Raw genomic sequence first — 20,281 nt, forward strand, 5'->3', positions numbered from 1 at the left:
TAAAATATATATTATATAGAAATATGAGACAGTGGGTAGATAATAGCTAGAACAGCACTGGAACACTGAAGGTCTGGCTTCACTTCGACATAGAGTCTTGCTGACATACAAGTGAATTGGGTTGTGCCCTTTTGAGTATGCTAGAGACTGCTCTCCAGCAATGCAGTAGAGACCATGTGGCTCATTGCAGAGACACGATCTCCAAAAAGACGGTATGTGATTTATCTGTTTTAAGCAAATCCACCGTAGAAATAAAATCTGTATGTAATGTTCCTGCAAGGCAAATCCTATGATTTCAAATTATGATTAAACAATAGGATTAGGCTAATAGCTCAGATGTGATAAAGCAGTATATATCAATTTATAATGGCAGATCAACTTAATCTACCATTGTTTTAACAACATGCTTCTCTTAACAAGCCTTGCTTTTAGAGAGAGCCTAAATGTTGGGCTTCTCTCATTCTATGACAGACAGTATTTGCTTGTGGTTCATGTTGTGTCATGTTTGAGACAAACTCTCAGAAAAGTTGATTCTAAGTCAGTTAGTATACTTACAGAACTTGACTGCATGTGGTTTCTGACGTCTCATTTTTGCAGGGTGAATTTTCTCATCTGGTCTTGCTGGCAGCATTTGATTGCATCGATGACACTAAACTTGTGAAACAGTTAATTATATCTGTAAGTAATTGAGTTTTTCCTAAAATAGTATACTAAATAGTGTCAGTATGTTTGTCAGTGTATAGGAGGATGAGAGTAGGCATCCATCTGCTTTTTTCAAACCATTTAATTCCTTTCTGCCTATTCTGTTTCATTATATTTGTGTATCATGATTTTTTTTTTCTTAGAAGATGTCAGCACTTTCACATGTTCTCTTTAGTTATTTATTTGAATGAGTTTTTAAGCTAGATTCAGTGCTTTCTGAAAATTACCCTTTTTGTGCTTGTTCATTCTGGCTAATGGATAACTGGAATCTCTTTAAAGTCAATGTTTTTGTCATAGAAGTTTGAGCTCTGCTAGTATTTCAAGGGGTTAAATTGGTGGAAAACTTCAGAATGAGGATCATCTTACTCATTTTACTAAACTGTCTAGAATATCCGTGCCTAGAATGTCCTTATTGTGCAAACTTATTGTTGTAGAAAAGGTTGTTTAGCACATTTAGCTCTTTTCTTTGCAGAAGTAGCATCTTGGAAAGAGATACTTCAAGATAAACTATAGTAAACTTTCAGGAACATGGCAACAGGCCTGAATATAGTATACCATGACTTCAAACAAGAAAAAGTACTCAGAGACTTTTGGTTGGATGCCAAAATCATTAGCTCTCATTAATTCTCAAAACTTTACATTTTTACTAAATATGTTGATAATTAAATGACAACTAACATTCTGGATAAAATCCATGTAATTTTTTTATCTTGTTTCCAAAATGGATACAGATAGATGTCTGAAACATGAGAGCACTCTGGCTCTTTTACTTCAACTATATGGAATTGCAGAATGAACAGTAAGGGTAGTATAATCTAGTCTGCATCTGCTTCCTTTTGCAATGTCCCATTTCCCCACCTTCCTTCCAAAAATTATTTAATAGGGTTTCATATTCATAAAGTGTCTATACTTAAAATTATGTTTACATGCAAATTTTATAACTTCTAAGTTATGTTTTCACACTGATAAAAGAGACTTCATAGTGCACAATTACTTTTCATGCAAGCAGGATAATTAACATTGATGTATAGGTTGTAATGTGCTTCTAGTAGTATTCATGCTATAGCTTTTAGGACTGATGGGTTGAGAGGCAGTGACAGGGAGGTAAAGGTGAGGCAAATACTCTGCATGTGGAGGAGGAATATGAGGAGAAAGTGGTTATGATGAGGCTTGCTTTAAAAAATATGAGCAGTTCTTCCATTGAGCAACTTTGGATAGGGGGGAATTGGGTTTTTGTACCCTAGCATGGAGATTTGGCCCTAAGTCTGTGCCTCTCTGATGGGTGTGGAGAGATGAAAGCATCCCAGCGTGGAAGTGGCTTTTGTTTCTTGGATGTATTAGCTGTAATCACAGCTGGGTTTTGGTTACAGAGTCCAGTCTTCAATGTAACAACTTCTGGGCACGTTCCAAGCAAATAAGCCCTGACAGATCAGAGCTGTCGGTACAAGATCATTGAGGCGTTCCTGTATTATGTTACAAGCACTCTGCCTTCTGGAGGGTTTATTAGTTCAGATACTGTTTAGCTTTAGCTAAGCTTCCAGGGTATCATTTAATTCCTGAATCATCTGTGGTATTCCACCATCTGAGATCAAAGATAATGGAGTGTTTACTGTTTGGTTATCCTACTGCATCAGTCTGGACAGAAGAGTAAAGGAAAATAAAGAGAAGTGGCCTTCACACATACAGAATTGGCCCATATGGGTTTATATCAGGTCAGGAACAGGGAAAGGATGTCAGGGAAAAGGAAAAAAAAATCCTATAAGATCAAAACCAGCTCTTCAGGTGGTGAATGAAAACTAGTAGCAGAGGGTGAGGTCGAAGCATCTAGAAATCAAGCATTGAAGCATACTCTATAAAAGAATCCAACCCTTAAAATTATCTTAAAGAGCAGTTAGACTTCTAAAAGACCTTATACTGATTATCATTCTGTCCATACTAAAATTTAGGTTAAGGAATATAAGGAAAATAATAAAGATTTGGGGAGGGGAGAAAAAGCAGTGTTTGGGCAAGTCTTTTAAAACTGATTACTTGTTTAGATTGGCAGAATGGCTGGGAATTTGTAGGTAAGGGAAGGTTTTAAGCTCTTTAAATCCTTCGAGAAAAGTCTTTCCTTCTCCTCATCTGTCAGCTCCACGGAGTCTTCTTAATCCAGAACCAGAGAATATGTATGGTCCTTTAAACCTTCATTTGTGATTGCAACTGTAAATTGTGAACTTAGCATGTGTCAGGATTCGGGCAGATTTTAGTGGGAAATCCCTCTCTTCCGTGAGGACTCCAAGCAGGCAGTGCTAGGGAGACATTACCAATAAAGAACAGCATGCCTGTGTCATTCAGAGTTTCTTCTGGTACTTTCTCACAGTTCTGCCACTGAAAGTGACCAAATTCTGTAATTCTTTGGAATCACAGAATCAGTGGGGGAAATACACTTTTGGAGGATTTAAAGAAAAATGTGTCTATTATCTTTTATGCAAAATGGCTATGTTATAGGTTGATTTTGAAATGCAGATGATTTTTGTGTTTATTTGTACTAACTAAATATTTTCTTTACCTGTTTTAATATTTGAAATATTTCAGCACCTTTGTCATCTATTTAATTGATAAATGAACTTCACATACATCTGAATTTGAATGTACATGTTAAGAAGACACAATGTGGTTTTGAATGGAGCTTTTGTTCCTCAGAAAAGATTTTTTTTTTTTCTATGCCTGAAGTGTGAAGGTTACAGTGATAGGTTTTTATTCATAATTACAGTGCTGCATCAAACTGATGTTCATCTCAGTTTACCAGAACTCATTTTCACCTAGGTTTAAGCAAAATAAGAACGTTGTCTTACCGTTTCTTGCCAGCTTCCAACCACCTTCCTCTGTTTCTCTTGCCCTCAAAGACAACCAGCCAGGCCCCATATTAATAAAGGGTGACATTGGTTTAAATTGTTCTATTTATCTTTTTCTAGCTGTTGCTGGAAGGATTTTCATTGTGGAAAAAAGGGTTTTTAAGGGCTATGGCCTGCAAAATATGCTGAAAATGCCCAGAGTTCTGTACAGCCCTCCTTTGCTTTGATAATCATAAATTTTACATGTATATTAAAAGTTGCCAGGAATGGATTATGATAATGGTCAAGAGTATCTGGATGGTATTCAGGATTCTCCAGTGGTACTTGGAATTTGCATAAAATGCATGTTGCTGTGTGAAAGGGCATTTGTTGAGAAGCTGACAAAAATTTGAGTACAGATGGCTAACATAGGTGCTTCCACCTGAATATAGCAGCATGCTTCTATAAGCAGGAAAACTCCCCTGCGTATTAATGTGTTTCTTCCTCAGCCATGTTAGTGCACAAGTGGGCATGAGGTGCCCACTCTGTAGTTTACAAAGTGGTTACTCCTAGCCAATGACTAACCTCTGGGAAATGCCCGGTGTTTTCTGTTAGTGCTCAAATAAACTGCAAATAATACTCCCTCCAGAAGTCAGCTTTATTCTATTATTGAAACTTAGTTTTTCTTGGTGAATGTTCTGTGATCAGTTTAAGACAGACTTTTCCTTCCCATGGACTGACATTGCTGTCTAGGTATTTATGTACACTCCCTTGAAAGTCAGCATGGTATCAGTAATTACTCCTAGGTGATACGGTAGGTGATCCTTTGTATGTCGGGTCTGTTGAGGTTATGACTTGTACTGAGGTTATATTTGTACAGCGTATGACATACTACAATATGTGTTGTTCTTTGTACTTGTGTGTATCAGTGAAAACAAATCCTGTGCTTTTGTAGTATTTTCTAATCAGTGACATTGATGCATCTGATGAACACATTTTAAACCCTAATATTTTTTTTATTTTTCTCACTTCTCCAAACTTTCATTCTGATCAGATTTTTTTAATTTAATTGCACAAACAGATATGAATCTTACTCATATGAATTCTTATTCATAGTCACAGCTTATTTCCTAAGCTTTGCATTTGAAAGGTAATCAGTAATTACTGATGGCTCAAAACTATTATTTCATTAATGTTTTGTTGCTATTTGTTTACTTTTACAGGAAATAAATGCTTCTTTGCCCAATATAATAAACAATAAATATGGAAAGAAGATCTTGTTGTACCTGCTAAGTCCTAGAGACCCTGCACATTTTGTTCCAGAAATCATCAAGCTTCTGCAACAGGGAGATGGAAATGCCTATAGGTAACTCAGATATGAAGGTCAAGTTGTTTTCCCTAGAGTCCAGAAGAGTTCATGCAACTTTCTCTCATGATTGATTTAATTTCAGCTTTTCTTCGTAATATGTAATGTAAATATATATAAATAATACATAAGTATTACTAGATATGCTAATCTGTAGTCCTTATTTTTGCATTCTTAGTTTAAAGTTCGTGTATGATGATTGGAGACCAGCAATCTATTGGTGATCAGCAATTTACCCTCTTTGAAAAGGGCAGAAATTGTGATGCATTCTTTGTTTAAACTCATATATCAAATTTGGCGTAGCAGAAAATTTTTAAGATGCATTATTGGTGTTTTGATTTGCATAAAAGCATCTCAAAATCTAGCAATAAAAATGGAAATTTTTAATTTGAATTCAGTCTCTGGTATTGACACTGATGCTTATCAGCTTTTGAAGATGGTTAGAGAGCTGTTTAAGAAATACATCTTAGTAGTTGAGATAACAGAATAGAAAATAAACAGACATTAAATTATCTTAACAAAAAACTCTGTGAGGTTTACTGGCAGTCAGCTTTAAACACTATACACTTTCTCACTCCACGTGTTCTTAAAATGTGTGTGCAACGTATGTTTAATTATACGTGAAACAGAGAGAAGAATAATGCTTTATGTTGATCTTCCAATAATTTATAGCTGTCTCAAGTAGCGTATGTGTTCTGATTTTCTTGTTGCTTGAGGTGCATACAGAGCAAGTCTTCTACAGTAGTGTGCTGTCTCTTTCATCAGTAAGAAGAATACTGAACTCCGCCGCCATGAACTCCTGGAAGCCATTTCCTCACCTTTGCTAAAGTATTTGCAAGAACATACCCAAGAAGTAGTGATAGACAAAGCTACCTTTGTCTTGGTTGCTGACATCTTAAGAACAGCTCTTGGTGACATCCAGCCTGCGCTAGATGCAATTGCTAATTTAGCAGCAGAAGAGCTGTTTCCAGGTGGCCGTGATGGGCAGGTAATGTAACAGAGGACGAGGTGCTGAGATCTTGCAGAGCGTTTGCTTATTTTGTATTACTAAAATTAAGTCTGCTCACTTTTTCCTTTACATAAGACGTCAACGTACTGCCCTGATAGCACTCATACATTAGACATGGTCTCTGTTTTCTGACATTTTCCTTTCATAGTTTATTATTGTTGCATCTGGAGTGATGAAGGTTTGAGCCAGCATTTCATCTGAGTTGTAGAGCAAGGTACTTCATGGTCTTGAATCTTTAGAACTGCTTTAAACACTTTGTCGGAAGGTAGCTGACAATCACGTTACACTGTTCTCTCTTTTAATGTTACCACTATGCAATCAAGCAGTTAATAAATTTTTGTAGTTCATTTGACTGTTTACACTGAGAATGATAGGGTCTCTTAGCTTTCAGGTATGCATATCTCCATGCAAGGAAAGATCTTAGATAATAGCTGTTTATCTTTACAGTATGACCTTCTCTTCAAAATGTGCCCCTCCCCTGTTTTTTTGAGTTAAGCTCAGTCAAATATGTGTCTTTAGACTAGAAAACAAGAAATGTTGTGTAAACTATATTTAAGATAGATGCCTTCCAGATTTTTGTAGTTTTGCTGAATTTGCTCTGCCTTTCCCCTTCTTTAAGATATGCATTTTACAGAATTTTACATGAACTACTCATGTTTTCTGTGATTTTCTGTGAACCATACTGTATTGAATTTTCAAGTCTGTGAAAATGTGGAAGATCTGGAAGTTCTTGTAGAGGCAGCTAGACTTAAGAGATTCTGCCCTGCTGAACATGAAGTCCTTGGAGGGGTGGATGAAACATTGGTTTATATGGTTTACATTACTGAAAGTCAGATGTTACAAGGAAGGTGGTAAAAAATAGACTGGATGGTTTAAATAAGTATTCAGATCAAACTTGTTGATATTTGCATAGGTGATGACTAAATGGATCAGGGCGATATGGTGTCTGAGGGCAGAGTGGATAAATCAAGCAGGAATATTTGTGGATAGACATGTAACTGCGTTTTGAAACATCATCATTAAATAATACGGTTTTGTTTCGGGTTTTTTTTTCCCCTTAAAGCTTCACATTGCAGAGCATCCAGCAGGCCATCTAGTTTTGAAATGGTTAATAGAGCAAGATGAAAAAATGAGAGAGAGTGGAAAAGAAGGTATGTTGGAAATTCAGCTTTATTTGATCAAATTACGACTTCAGAGTAATCAGTTATATCAACTAAAATAAGATTGCTGCATTTATTTCTTTGACTATACTAATATGTAGAAAATTTAACATATCCTCTAAGATTATTTCTTCTAACTTTTTGCTGTTGTGAGCTGTTATATGAACAGAATGCCAAGCATACGTTTGCTTTTTCTGCAAAGCAAGTACTGCTCTGGTTTTTTTTCTCAGGGGTTTACTGCGTATTTGGGACAGGGTTCATTTCTGTGCTTAAAATGTCTTGATAGCTTTGCTAAATTACACAGCAATTTAAATACAAAAATAGAATAATAATAGAAATAGAATAATAATAATAGAAAAAGTGAAGTCTTTCTATCAGGAAGACTTGTTTCATTACTGCTTGTGAGCCAAACTGTAATCTTAACTGTGTTCATTAGTGCTGCTGGGTTAATGCTTTATAACTGCTACTACAATAATTCATGCACAAAAATAGGACATCTTTGCTATTTTATATCCCGGAAGGCAGAGATTGGGCACAGATGTTCTCATCTTAATTTAGCTTTTTTTACTTTATTACATAACTGTAAAATCTTGTTGTGTGAATCACTATATCCTAATAGAGATTACATTTTCTCATACAAAAACCTCAAAAAATGAAAGGAGGTAGGGATGGCATAGTAGAATCTGGAGGGAACTTCTCTGTGTGCAGGGAGCTTTTCTCTTTGTAGAATTACCAGACCTTGTTAAACTTTTTTTTTCCCCTTTTCTTCTTCTTACTACATGATACCTGCTTCCTTTAAAAGTAAGAGTTACTTGGGCTTCATTAAATGTTTCTGAAAGGAGGCTGTTTTGCTACCTCTCAAGTGGGTGATTAAAAATGTGCAAAGGGCAAGTTTTATATGACTGTCTTTTAGAGACTAGCGTAACTGAGATGATGATAGTTATCTGGATTTATTTCTGCTAACATTGTGCAATTCCCATTTTAAACACAAGCTGTTCCCTTTTGTTTCTTTGTTTTCCTCCAAAGAGTGCACCATTTGGAATTGTTGCTCTGAATTTATGGAATTGGCATTAAAAAAAAAAAACAAAACAAATTGTTACCATGTAGGGAACAAGTTGAATAAAAACTGACCTGTTCTTCAGATGGAATTGTGATCTAAAGTGACAGTGAAAAATAGTTTCAGTGTTTGTGTGAAGGTTGGAGTTTGTCGGGGTTGGGTGGGATTTTTTTGGTTGCTTACTGATAAATTTGCTCAGCTTACAAGTTGTAAGAGCAGTTTTCCTGAAGTTTAGTTCTTCAAATTCAGCTGGGGACTTGAGGTCAGCCTAGGTTCTTTCTTTTGCATATGCCATTAGTGTAATGAATCTGCAAATCAACTTAAGCTTTCAAAGCTACTGAAGAAATAGAGCCCTGTAGCATCAGTACGGCTGAAAGAAACGCGGTTCCTAGTGGTTTTCATGCATCAGTAATGGATTAGCTCTAAAGTTTTAAGTAACTTCATCTGTGCAAATCGTGTTTTTTCAGTTGTAGAGTCAGATGCTTAAAAACATAGCATTTTTCAGCAGTGTATGTATTAGTGTATTGCATATAGTTATCTCTTGTGTTGGTGTCATTCTTACAAAGTTCTTTCTTTGGAGTGGATGCCTTCTTTAAGACATGAATAGCCTTTGACACCCTTTTAAAAAAGAAACGGCAGGTTTGACTGCTTTATGCTAGTAAACTGTCACACAGGGCTGCTGTTGTCTAATTTTAAGCAATACGGGGAAGTAGTCAAACATCTATAAAGGTATTCATTGCATTGAATGGTGAGAGCAAAACTGTGTGAATATTTGGTGGCTAAAAACTATTTGATTAAATCACAACTGCGGAGAACTTTTAACAGGCTTTTTTGTATAAAGATACTGTCTAATTTTTTTTCTTCCCCCTACCTGTTTTCCACATTTTACAGTTTGCTTTGGAAGAACATTGGTGGAACGTGTTGGTATTGAGAATATGAAGACCTGGGCAGAAGTAAATCGAGGTGCCATTATTCTTTGTTGGTATGTAAGGCACATGGCTATTTCTGATTAGGTTCCAGTGTTAATTTCTTGAACAGCTAAGAGAACATCAGTTGAAATTTCTACCAGCAAAATGCCTTTTTTTGTTCCATGTGTACTGTCTTTCATGCCACTGGTAAGTCTGTGATGGAACAGGGTACTGGAAAAATTCAAACCAGACTTTCCATAGGTTGTCCTTGAGCTCAGGCTTTTGCAGTACTAGGAAGTAGCTCAATGTTGGAAAACATTAAGATTAAAAATCAAATTTATTTTTTAAATTGTGCCTACCATGTCCTGTTTTACAAGCACAAAATTCTCAAAAGAGCAGTCCGCAAATAGCTACATTAAAATAATTAACTCTGAAATACCTGTGACTGCTGGCAGCATGCAAGAATGCAGGTTTTTTTTGTTTGTTTTTTTTTTTTTTTTTTTTTTTTTGTAACTTACTGCTTTGTGTTGATGCTTTAATTATGGAGCCTAAGTATGTCTTATACTGAAGTAGAAAAGTGTTTGGAATAGACCATGCAGAAGAATAGACCATGCAAAGGCTTATGATAAGCTAACTGGCTCACAACTTCGAAGCAGTGAACCATGCAACTAGTGAAATCAAAAAGACCCCACAGGACTAACATTAACATTTTGTTTTATCAAATGCAAACAGCTGTGTTAATAATCATTGCTGTTTTCGCTTTGTAACTACCTGTCAGCATCAGGTCATAGAAACCCAACGTTTTGTCTTTAGCCCAAAGTATGTGGTCTGTGTTCTGGAACTGCTGGGTCAGCATTGCACTGGTGGCTCCTCATAAAGACTTACACTGAGCCAATATCAGCAAACAATTCAAACAGACAACATGATTTTGAAAACTAAAAACCTCTTTTCCCGTTTTTCTGCCCATTTCTCCCTTTTCTAAAGTTACTTTACACTCCTTGTTGCTTGCTTTCCATCTCTGTTCTTTATGACTTTAGAGTGAGGCTCCTTTGACGTTCATGCTCTTTTGCAATTTGAATCAAAAGCTGTTTTCACTAATAGGACTTCTGTTAATCTGAGTTTAATTCTAACTTTGTTTAGTCGTTATCATGCAGAGCACTAGTGAGAAAAATTGGTAGTAGTAGAGTAGTTGCAATCCAGACAAAACCAGTTTATGCAACATCATAATAGTCATATGGATCTGGCTGTTACGATTATTCAGCTGCTAAAATGATAACACTTTTTCTTTGCCTCTCATAACAGGCCTTTAGAATTCAACGAATGCATCTAATGCCTTTAAGTTATCTGATCCTGCACACAGATGTTCAGTAGAGATTTGTTATACAGGCTTGTTCACTGACAGTGTATTAATGCTTGGACCTTTTTTCTCTAGCTCAAGGCTGAGGAGATTCATTTAAACGTGTGGTGTTGCTGGTTTATGTACTAAGCTATTCTGATTGTCCAAATAAAGTTGCAAAGTAAATTAGTGGAATTTTTTCCGTATATAACACTTTAATAACTGTTTGGCTGTCACTGTGACAACAGTCTCTTAATAGGTTTTGAAGACTTACAGAAAAAAACGGGAAATTAGTAATTGCTTATTAGCAAAAACCAGGGTGTATTTTATGGAAAAGTCTGTGAGGAATGTCAGTCTCCTCTCTGTACTATTACTCATGGCACTACAGGGTGGGGCTTCGACAAGTGTGCTTTGTTACCAAGCAGGAGCTTATCTCCCAGATTGTCAGTCTAACATTTTTCACCAATACTGAAACTCGCCTAATAGGAAAGAGAGAGAAAAGTACAGAGGAGGAATGTGTTTGTTTGCTGGAATTTTGTTTTTAGGGGTTTTCTTAAATTTTAATTAAATCTGAATCCTTTAGAGTTTGAACTTCTCGTGATGGCTCTTTAGGCATGACACCCTTTTGTTTAGATAGCTGAGAACACACAAACATAACCAGCTGCTTTTGTTCCATTTCATGTGACACCTGCTTACCTCGCTAACACGTAGTAATTAATCTTATCTTTGTTTAACTGCATGCATTGAAATCGAGACATTAGCTAAATCATAGAGCAATGATAAATTTAATTTAGTCTGGTATAGATAACTGCAATTTTTTTTTACATAAAATAATTGTTGAGTTTTAAAAAAAGTTCTCCTTTAAAAAAAAAAATTCAGATACTTCTTTTGTCATAAAGGAGCTCAGATCCCTCACACAGAGGTAATTTTCAGACACTACCAATTCTCCCTGAAGCTATGATCAATTTTTGTTTTGTTGGCTTTTGGAAGCCATCTGTCACTTATGTGCAGATCTGAAACTCAGAATTACCCAGTCAGTCCATTTGAAGTTTTTGGCTTTCTAGTCATTAAAGCTTATTCACCAGTTATGAGCAATTCGTTGCATGTGCTTGATCGCTTAGTTACCTGGACTAGCCTCTGGACCCTCTCCTTTTATTGCCCTTCGTGCTTTTAACTTGATTTTTATAAAAAAATCTGGGGCCTGGTTCTGATCTAGTACAAGCGTGAAGAGTCCTAAGGTAATGAGAGGGCTCTTTGCAGACGTTGTTTACACTAAGCTGGATTGTAAAGTGTTGTAAGTACTTGACTGTCATGGATGTGGGTCTATTTACATTTCTACATCTGACCTCTTCTCGGTATTTTTGAATTTGTCAATGATGTGTTACATCAGGGTAGAAAATGGATAAAAACATACTTCACCAAATGACTTACTGATTTCCATATGTCATTTCTGTAACCTGTGAAAGTTAAATTTTATATCCACAACATACAGAGGTGCCTGCTTACCAAATCTTAGAAGAACTTTCAGAATAATAATTTAAAAAAAAAAAAGTTGGTCTTTTGGCTGTATTAGCAGACGTGTAGATGATATATTAAAAATACCGTGTCTTGAAGTATCTGTGGATACCAAGAGTTTGAAAGCAGCTTTACATGTATAGCTGTTGGCAGATGAAATTAATTTTTAGAAATATATAAAATGCAGTCCAGAATGGCTTGCTACTTTGTATGCTCTTTGTCCCTGGTGCAGAACCCTGTGAATCTCTGATGTTAAGTACCAATGTGTTTAGCACATCCTTTGTCAGTACTTCTGACTTTCTTGCTGTTATCAGGGGTACATGACTCACAGAAAAGCTGAAAAAATAATCACTCTCACCTGTGTTGAATTCAGTTTTAAAGAAGGCCTCTTGATTAAATAGTACTGTCATAGCGAAAAGTATAACAGAAGTTGCTGCTAGAAGTTGTTAGTCATAGTCATAGAAATAAATCTAGGAATAAAGTAGCTGAAAATAGTGGTGTTTTCAGATGGGCATCCCATGCTTTACTGTCTATAGTGTTGCCATCCTGCACAGGATTTCGAGTCCTAAAGAGACAAAATTTAAATCTCGCCTTAAGCTACCTTATTTCCTTTTCTGTCTTGCTGAGTTCAGCTTGCCATGTCTAATCCTTGTTTAAAAAGAAGCAAGAAACAAGCTTTTAAGTAGCTGCAAATCTGGGAACCGTTTGGAAGAATCCTAGGGATTGTAAAGGCTTGTAGTATCATGCAGCGTGCCTGGTACCAGGAGACAGGTGTTACAGTTTGTTTCCAATCCTGGTTTATTTGTATGCCAGTGCAACTTGTAATTCTGTTCTGGATTGCACACATTGGCTGTAGAAGACTAAGTTTTTTAGGCAGTGGTCACTCATCATTTTGAAGTAGCAAATTAGGTGTGCCATTACCTCTAGTGATTTTGTATTATAATCCAAGAATATTTCACTGTCACCCGAAGGAAGGGGAGAAGGACAATCACTGCCTAGGTTGATCTGGATAGTGCAGAAGCTTTTTCTTTCCTAACGGTATTTTACAGCTTGCGATGAATTTCCTTGTTTTCAGGGAAGAAAAGTTACCTGGGAAAGCTGGTTTGTTTTCCAAAAGTAATATCTAAAAAAGAACAGAATGGTAAGGCTCCTTAGTCCTGCGCTAAATGAAGCCCAGAAGTGCAATAGTGAAAGTACTTGATGTGTACTAGATGTACTTCACTGCGTTCAGTGTTAGGACCCCCATTACAAGAAAGGTATCAACAACTGGAGCGAGTTTAATGGAGGGTGACCAACACAGTCCTGGGCGGGATCCCTTAGCCTGGGAGGAGAGGGTGTGGGACCAGGGCTGGTTCAGCTGGGAGGAGGGACAGCTTTGAGGGCACTCAACAGCATCCCTGGCAGTGGCGGGGATGGAGGAGAGCTGGGCTCTTCACAGCAGTGCGTGCGTGGCTGAAGGGCGAGAGGCAGTGACACAGGCACAAGCTGAAACACAAGAGGCTCAGACTGGAGATAAGGAGAAGCGTTCTCCCCATGAGATCAGCCCAGCAGTGGGGCTGGGACCCAGACAGGTTGGGCTGTCTCCTGCATTGGGGGATTTCAAGCCTGGACTGCGTGAAGCCCTGAGCAGCCTGGTCTGACGCAATGTTTGAACCTGCTTTGAGTAGGGATCTGCAGTTCTTCCAGTCTGATTTGTCCTGTGTTGGTTGTGTTCTCACTTGGTGTTTCATGCTTTCTGGAAAGTTTTACATATTTTTCTAGTAGGACGTGATAGAATCTGCCCTGAACTATATTCTTCCTAAATAGTTACTGTTCCCTTACACGGACAGCTGCTTTTCCTGTGACCTACATGCTGACCTTTGATATCCTTGGTTTTTTTCCTGTTTCTTGTAGCCTTCTCCGGAGCGTCGATCAAAAAGTGGCAAATACAGTCAAAAACGGATTGAAAAAGCTTGTCCCAAAGTTGAAGCAGAATAAAAATGTAAAAGGAGTAGAAGCATTACTGGAAAAATTGACTTCCTCATGTAAATGAAGCTAAAAAGGCAATTTACATCAGTGCAGCCAACTGAGAGTTGGTAAGATTTTGCACCATGATTGTTTTAAGAAGCAGTGTATGCATTTGTAAATTAAATAATTTCTAAAATAACTTGTCTGTTGTACTCATTCTGTTGTGTGTGGTAAATGGTTGTTCTCAGAGATTGAAATCTCAAGATTTAAGAGCTAGTGGAAACTTCTGAACATGTAATCAAGAAGTTAAATCTTTTCCTGGTAAGTTGCACAAGAATATTTTGAGTCTTGTTAAAATTTCTGTGTGTGTTATCATAGTTACCATATAAATAGAAGCGTCTGTTCTGGAGATACTCTTGTGTACTGGGCAAATAGACTTGTTCTTAATCCCCTTCCCTCCTGGCTTCCTCAAAAAACAAAGCAGAAAAACAATTCAAGTCCCATTCTTACCATGTGAAAGAGTGATGGAGGCTCTCATCCTTCAGGAACTAACAAGAATAGAATGAAAATAGTGTGTCTGACTTTTTTCAAAGAAGGTCCTGAAGGAGAGGCTGACTGTTTCAATGGTCCAGAGTTTAGTTTTGTTTTTCTTAAGTCTTCAGAAAAGTACAGACTTTTAAGCCCTAATAAACCAGAGGGATTTGGGGTTTTTTTTGGTGTCTTCCTTGTATTAGGGCAGGGATGAATTTACTTCTGCATAATATCAAGTAAATGTCCTATTGATTTCTACTGTACCTTATTTCGATCTAGAAAAATCAAGCCAAAATGTTCTCATTTTAAGCAAAGAAAAAAAAAAACCAAAACTTTCTTAGTAAGGCATTCATACAACACCCTGGTGGGTGATAGACTGATCCAAACAGAGGACCAAATTAATTAAATCTCCAGCTGTAGGAGTGACTCTTTACTGTTGCTTTGCCTGATAGGATGTGGCTCAATTTTTAATAGCAGATAATTAGCCATTATTTCTCCTAAGATACAGCTTCCTCAACATAAAGTACAATGGAACTAATTGGAAGTTAGTTAAGTAAACCGGCTTAAGTTTCCATATTTTACATACTTAAATCAGTCTCCTAAATTACTGACTTTATTGTCAGAGTTCTTGATGATCCACAACTACTCCTACAGTCCATCGGGAACTGCAGTGCTCAGCACCCATGAAAATCGGATTACCCAGTTTGAGACTCAGACTTGCATGCTTAGCATGAGGTAAAACACTCTGGTTCTCTAGGGCGCATCTGTGTGTATACAGGTGCTGGGATTGTACATTCTCTAGATGTGTATGTTTAAGTATAAATAGTTTATCCAAAGCAATGAAATACATTGTTTCATCTTAATAAGTAATCTCTTGCTTCTCACTGGTCCTGTCTAGGGTGAACATTTTTTAGTATTAAAAAAATGACAAGATACCTCAATAGGCAAATTTTTAAAAACTCATAAATCCAATTGTAATTCACAGTTTACTTAGGTTAATTTAAGCAGTACATGAATTTTATAGTTAAGAGAAGTGTTTCTAACATTGTTTGTTTCTGTTTGTATCTGTTGATTTACTGATACTTTGCTGACTGTGCTTCCCTCTAATTCCGCCTAGGTTTATGAGTAGTAGTAAATACTTAAAGGTTAATCCCAATTAGACCCGATTGGCACTAGTATTAAGTGTTCATGCTTGTAAACACATCCTCTCAGTTACTGAAGGTTGCAGCTCATTAGTTCTCTAACAGGATTTTCTTTTGTGACAATAAAACAGATCATTTTAATTAGCCACAGATAATGAATTTAAACTGTATGAACTGTTTCTAAAGAAGTCTCAGTTACTGCCAAAAAAACCCAACCTGAATGAAATATGCAACAGATTTGTGACTGAATAATTAGTGGTAGAGTAAAACAGTGGGGAAAAAAAAATCTGATACAGCCCTTGTCAATTTTCAGGTTATTGAGGGGAATAAACTAGTGCTTAGAATCTGGCATAGAGATATTTCCAATCAAGAGAATTGAAGGAGGCAGTGAAAGTGAGTCATAGCTAAAGGTAGATACTAATAAACTGAATAGCAAAAAGCTGTGTAAGAATGTCTACTTACATTAATCTGATTTGATGCTTTGATTGTGTGCTTTAATTTCGGTTGCTTTAACTGAATGTCTAGCAGGCAGTTCATTTGCATTTTTGAGACTGTGTATACGATTTATTTGAAATTATGTGTAGTAATTTGGAGTGACTGACTACTAATTTTCCTTACCACAATTTGAGAAATGCCACTCTTGATTAAGTAGACATCAGTTAAGGTTATGCTAAAGATGCCACTGATTTTTTCTACCAGGGATAGAACATAAATTTTACTGTCAAGGTATGTTTTCAATGTCAGTTGAAACCAAATTCTGAAATAGCCTGATGGAAGGGGAGGAAAAGCAGTTTATGGGAGGTACTGAAGACTGTTTCAGTGGCTTAAAGTACTTCACGGAGTGGACTCATTTTTCCCACTGAAGAAGTTGGTTGGATGCAGTGCCATTTCAGTCTTACTCTGCTGCAGGTCTCTCTGTGACTGTGTGAAGGCTGAGAGAGAAATTGTTTGAAAGACTCTGAAGCAGAAGTATTTTTTTCAGTGTGTCCTTTTCCTTTTGTTTGAAATGTACTTGGCAAGGACTTCTGCCTACTTTAGATTATCCAAACTGCTCAAATTATTGCCAGCATCTTAGTATAGCTAGCAGTATTTTTTTTTTTATTGCTATGTCCTGGTTTCGGGTGGGATAGAGTTAATTTTCTTCCTAGTAGCTGGTATAGTGCTGTGTTTTGGATTTAGGATGAGAATAATGTTGACAGCACACTGATGTTTTAATTGTTGCTGAGCAGTGCTTACACTAAGTCAAGGACTTTTCAGTTTCTCATACTGCCCTGCCAGCAAGGAGGCTGGGGGTGCTCAAGAAGCTGGGAGGGGACACAGCCAGGACAGCTGACCCAAACTCGCCAAAGGGATATTCCATACCATATGATGTCACGCTGAACAAAAAACTGGGGAGGTTGGCCAGTGGGGTGCAGCTGCTGCTTGGGAATTGACTGGGCATTGGTCAGCAGGTGGTGAGAAATTGCATTGTGCATCACTTGTTTTGTATATTGTTTTATCATTATCACTATTTTCCCTTTCTTTTCTGTCCTATTAAATTTATCTCAACCCACGAGTTTTACCTTTTTTCCAATTCTCTCCCCCATCCACTGGGCGGGGAGTGAGTGAACGGCTGCGTGGTGTTCAGCTGCCTGCCAGGTTAAACCACGACATGCCGAGAAGACAATGGACGTGCACGTGCAGTGAGTCAGTGTCTGTGTCTGTGCCATGTGCTCAGTAGAGAGGCTGTTCCAGGAATTATGGGGCTCTTGTTTTAAAGCTGTCATCCAGAGGTGAAGTGACTGTCCCCTTGGCCATCCAGAGCCAACATCTCTCTCTTTTGCTTTATGTAGCAGAAGTTGGAGGGTGAACAGCTGATATTTAATCTTTGTGAATGCTAGGACAGTCTAGGACAGAAAAGGTGGTGATGATTATTTTATTTTCTGTTCTTAGAAGACAGAGGACCCATTATCTTGGTAATAGTGTATATTAGTGTGTAACAGTGTGTTTACCATTACCTTGGAAATAGGGGTATACAGAGGTACTATTGCAGCTTAATACCTCTTGGTTTAAGGTACGAAAGGACCAGCTTTCCTCTTTGCTGTTGACAGCAGGAGCTACCAAGAAAAGCAGTGTTTCACTTTTCCACTGACGCTCCATCAACTTACCTTTTCTTCAAAAGCAGATGTACACAGTGACTCTGATTTTGTTTCTGAGTGCAGAACTGAGGACAAAGTGGGGTCAGCAGAAAATGCAGAATGATTGAAGTACCTGGAAAAAAAGGGGGAATGTTTTGGGACAACAGACACATTGCAGGCAGACTGTGACCCATAAGCTGTGAGATCTTCTTTCTTACTCCTGTCCATCTGTTGTCTAGTTGGGTTGTAGACTTGCCAGAATGTACACAAGGCCATATCCACATGTGCACACCACTTGGCACTTAAGGGTTTCTACATAAGTGTTCTCACTATTCCTGTGGTATGTCTAAAAAAATTAAAAATGGTACTAATAAAATACTAAAACTAGTTTTTTTTTCCTTACGTCTTTAAAACATATTCATGTAACTGTTCATTGCATTAATCAAGACCCATTTCCTTCTGGAAAGAAGGAAACATATTCATGTAACTGTTCATTGCATTAATCAAGACCCATTTTCTTCTTGGAAGAAAACTGTAGTGTCCATTAGACAGTTTGCATTACCAAGTTCAAGATCATTGTCAAAACCAATCCCTTTTGCCTCACTAGTGTGCACAGTATTCCTCAGCTGCTTTGTGAAAACGCAAAAGTTCATTTACTCTAACCATATTATTCTTCCAGCACTTTTCCCCTGTTTTTTGCTTGGGGTTTAAAGCTCTCGTATTGAGTTGCTCCCTTACGTGCTCCATTCTGTAAGTGGCACTGTCTTTCACTGTTAACAATTTTTTTTGTTGTTTAAAGCCCCTTGTTTTGTTTTCTGTGTCTTGCTTTGAGAGTCTGGACTTTTAGGATATGTAACCTTTTTCAAGATCTGTTAATGGTAGATACCATTGTACTAACCATCTAGTAAAGAGAAACAGGCATTACTGGGAAGGATTGCTATTTAAGAAATATTAATCTATTGTACTGTGTTCTCCAGCTTTTCTCTCATCTCTGTAACTGCAAATTTCAGCAGTGCAAGCCATGTCAAGGCATGATTTTTTCTTTTAAGTGTATGCAAAGGTCCTAACCCACTTTGCTGTAGCATCCAAAGTGGAGTATCATTTACAAGCTGTACTAGGGGGAGGGATTGAGGCGGGGGGAAGCCACTGATGGCTGGAAAACTGGAAAATATGCCAGGTAAACTCAATCTTAGTTATCAGCAGTAATTCCTTACATATGCCCAATTTAACATTATATGTCTTTGTGATTTTCTCTTGCAATAGTAACGTATTTGAAGTTTCGTCAAGGGCCATATTAGTTGAAGTGGGTTTAGTCATCTTTTATTCATCTGCTGTGATGGAAGATGGTTTTAATTGTTGGATTTTTATGCTCTTTCAGTCAGAATGTGTCTTACAAGTACACTTGTGCTTTACAAAATATAAGAATCTTACAGCGTCTCTAATTTGCCCTGTCTTCCCCACAGCTGCTTCTGCCTGTCGTTGTAGCTTGTCAGTCTGTGCTAACTAGAGTGTGTCTACATGGATTACATCTTTTATTAGAATGGTGGGACAGTCAGAAGAAGCATATGGGAGGGAGCCGACAGGAGCTCTGGGTATACAGGTGTATATAAACAGGGGCTAGAAGCATTGCATATGAAGTCATCAGAAGGTTTTTCTCTGTTTGTAAAACACATGCGAACAAGATACTTGTGGAGCAAAAAAAAAAACACCAAGACTTTTCATTTTAAAGATGTACTGATTTATAAGCATTCCTGATAAAACATTTTTTGTGGAAAAAGGTAATAAGGGAATATGAGAATTGGTTCAATATGTTGCATTCATTAAAGTTTCTGCTCCCGGTGAGTGGTTAGATGAAGAAGATTGGGTGCCACAACATCTGCTATTAAGTCGTCTTCACGGCATGGTGATAGCATCAGTTTTCATGGCAGTCAAAATCATTCTTGTGGGTTGAAATGCTTTCAGAAGCTGTTTTACAAATTGGTGCCACCAGGTTTTCCACTTCAGCATTTTTTTCTGGTTTTTCTGTGTTTATCTGATGAGGTAAAATATTTAGAGCCTGTTTCAAATTCCAAGTCTTTTGATGGTGGGCAGTGAAAAGAACAGACAGTACCAATTTAAAGACATGTTTGAGAAATGTCTGAGTCATTTCTCTTCAAAAGAATTAAAAATGGTTGAACTTGCAATTTTACATGTCAAATTTCATGGTATTTTATTAGCGAAGGCCCAGGCACGAGAGAGCTACCGGGGTCTGCCTTCCAGAATTGGTGCTGCTCACCAGCCTCCGTGCAGCTCCAGTGATTTCCCTTTAAAATGTCCTCAGCAATGACAGATGCCAAACATAATGTTGTATTTCCTATTTTGCACAGCATCATGCCCAAGTTGGAGGACCTTTGCTTTCACAGGTGATGATTCAGCTTCACACTGTCTGAGCATTTGCCTTTTTAGTTTGCTGCTTGGGTGTCACAAAGTGCACTTTGGAACCAGCCCTTGAGATGAACAGAGTTACTGACAGAGCCAATGGAATAAGCACGGTAACAGTGCATCTCAAATTGCCTGTTTTCTTCTGCTTCAGGTGCGCTTCGAGTGTCTGCCGTTGGTCGTGCTTTGTCCTTTAATCTTGGTATGGTGCACTAAGGTGGAAAATTTGTGCGTGCGTGCATGCATGCATTGTCTGCTCT

General features: G+C 37.5%; 1 protein-coding gene across 1 annotated transcript; it reads left to right on the forward strand.

The window, feature by feature from the left end:
* Window positions 1-597: 597 nt before the first annotated feature.
* On the forward strand, window positions 598-14,009 carry LOC104077378 (pumilio domain-containing protein KIAA0020-like; the record flags this gene model as incomplete). The annotated part of the gene is made up of 6 exons (XM_009578594.1): window positions 598-678; window positions 4,739-4,881; window positions 5,647-5,869; window positions 6,954-7,041; window positions 8,999-9,089; window positions 13,760-14,009. Coding segments are annotated over 6 exons (765 nt in total), but the record flags the coding sequence as incomplete, so codon positions are not given.
* Window positions 14,010-20,281: the final 6,272 nt, after the last annotated feature.

Source organism: Fulmarus glacialis, unplaced genomic scaffold, assembly GCF_000690835.1.
Source record: "Fulmarus glacialis isolate BGI_N327 unplaced genomic scaffold, ASM69083v1 scaffold49485, whole genome shotgun sequence".
Lineage (NCBI taxonomy): Eukaryota > Metazoa > Chordata > Aves > Procellariiformes > Procellariidae > Fulmarus > Fulmarus glacialis.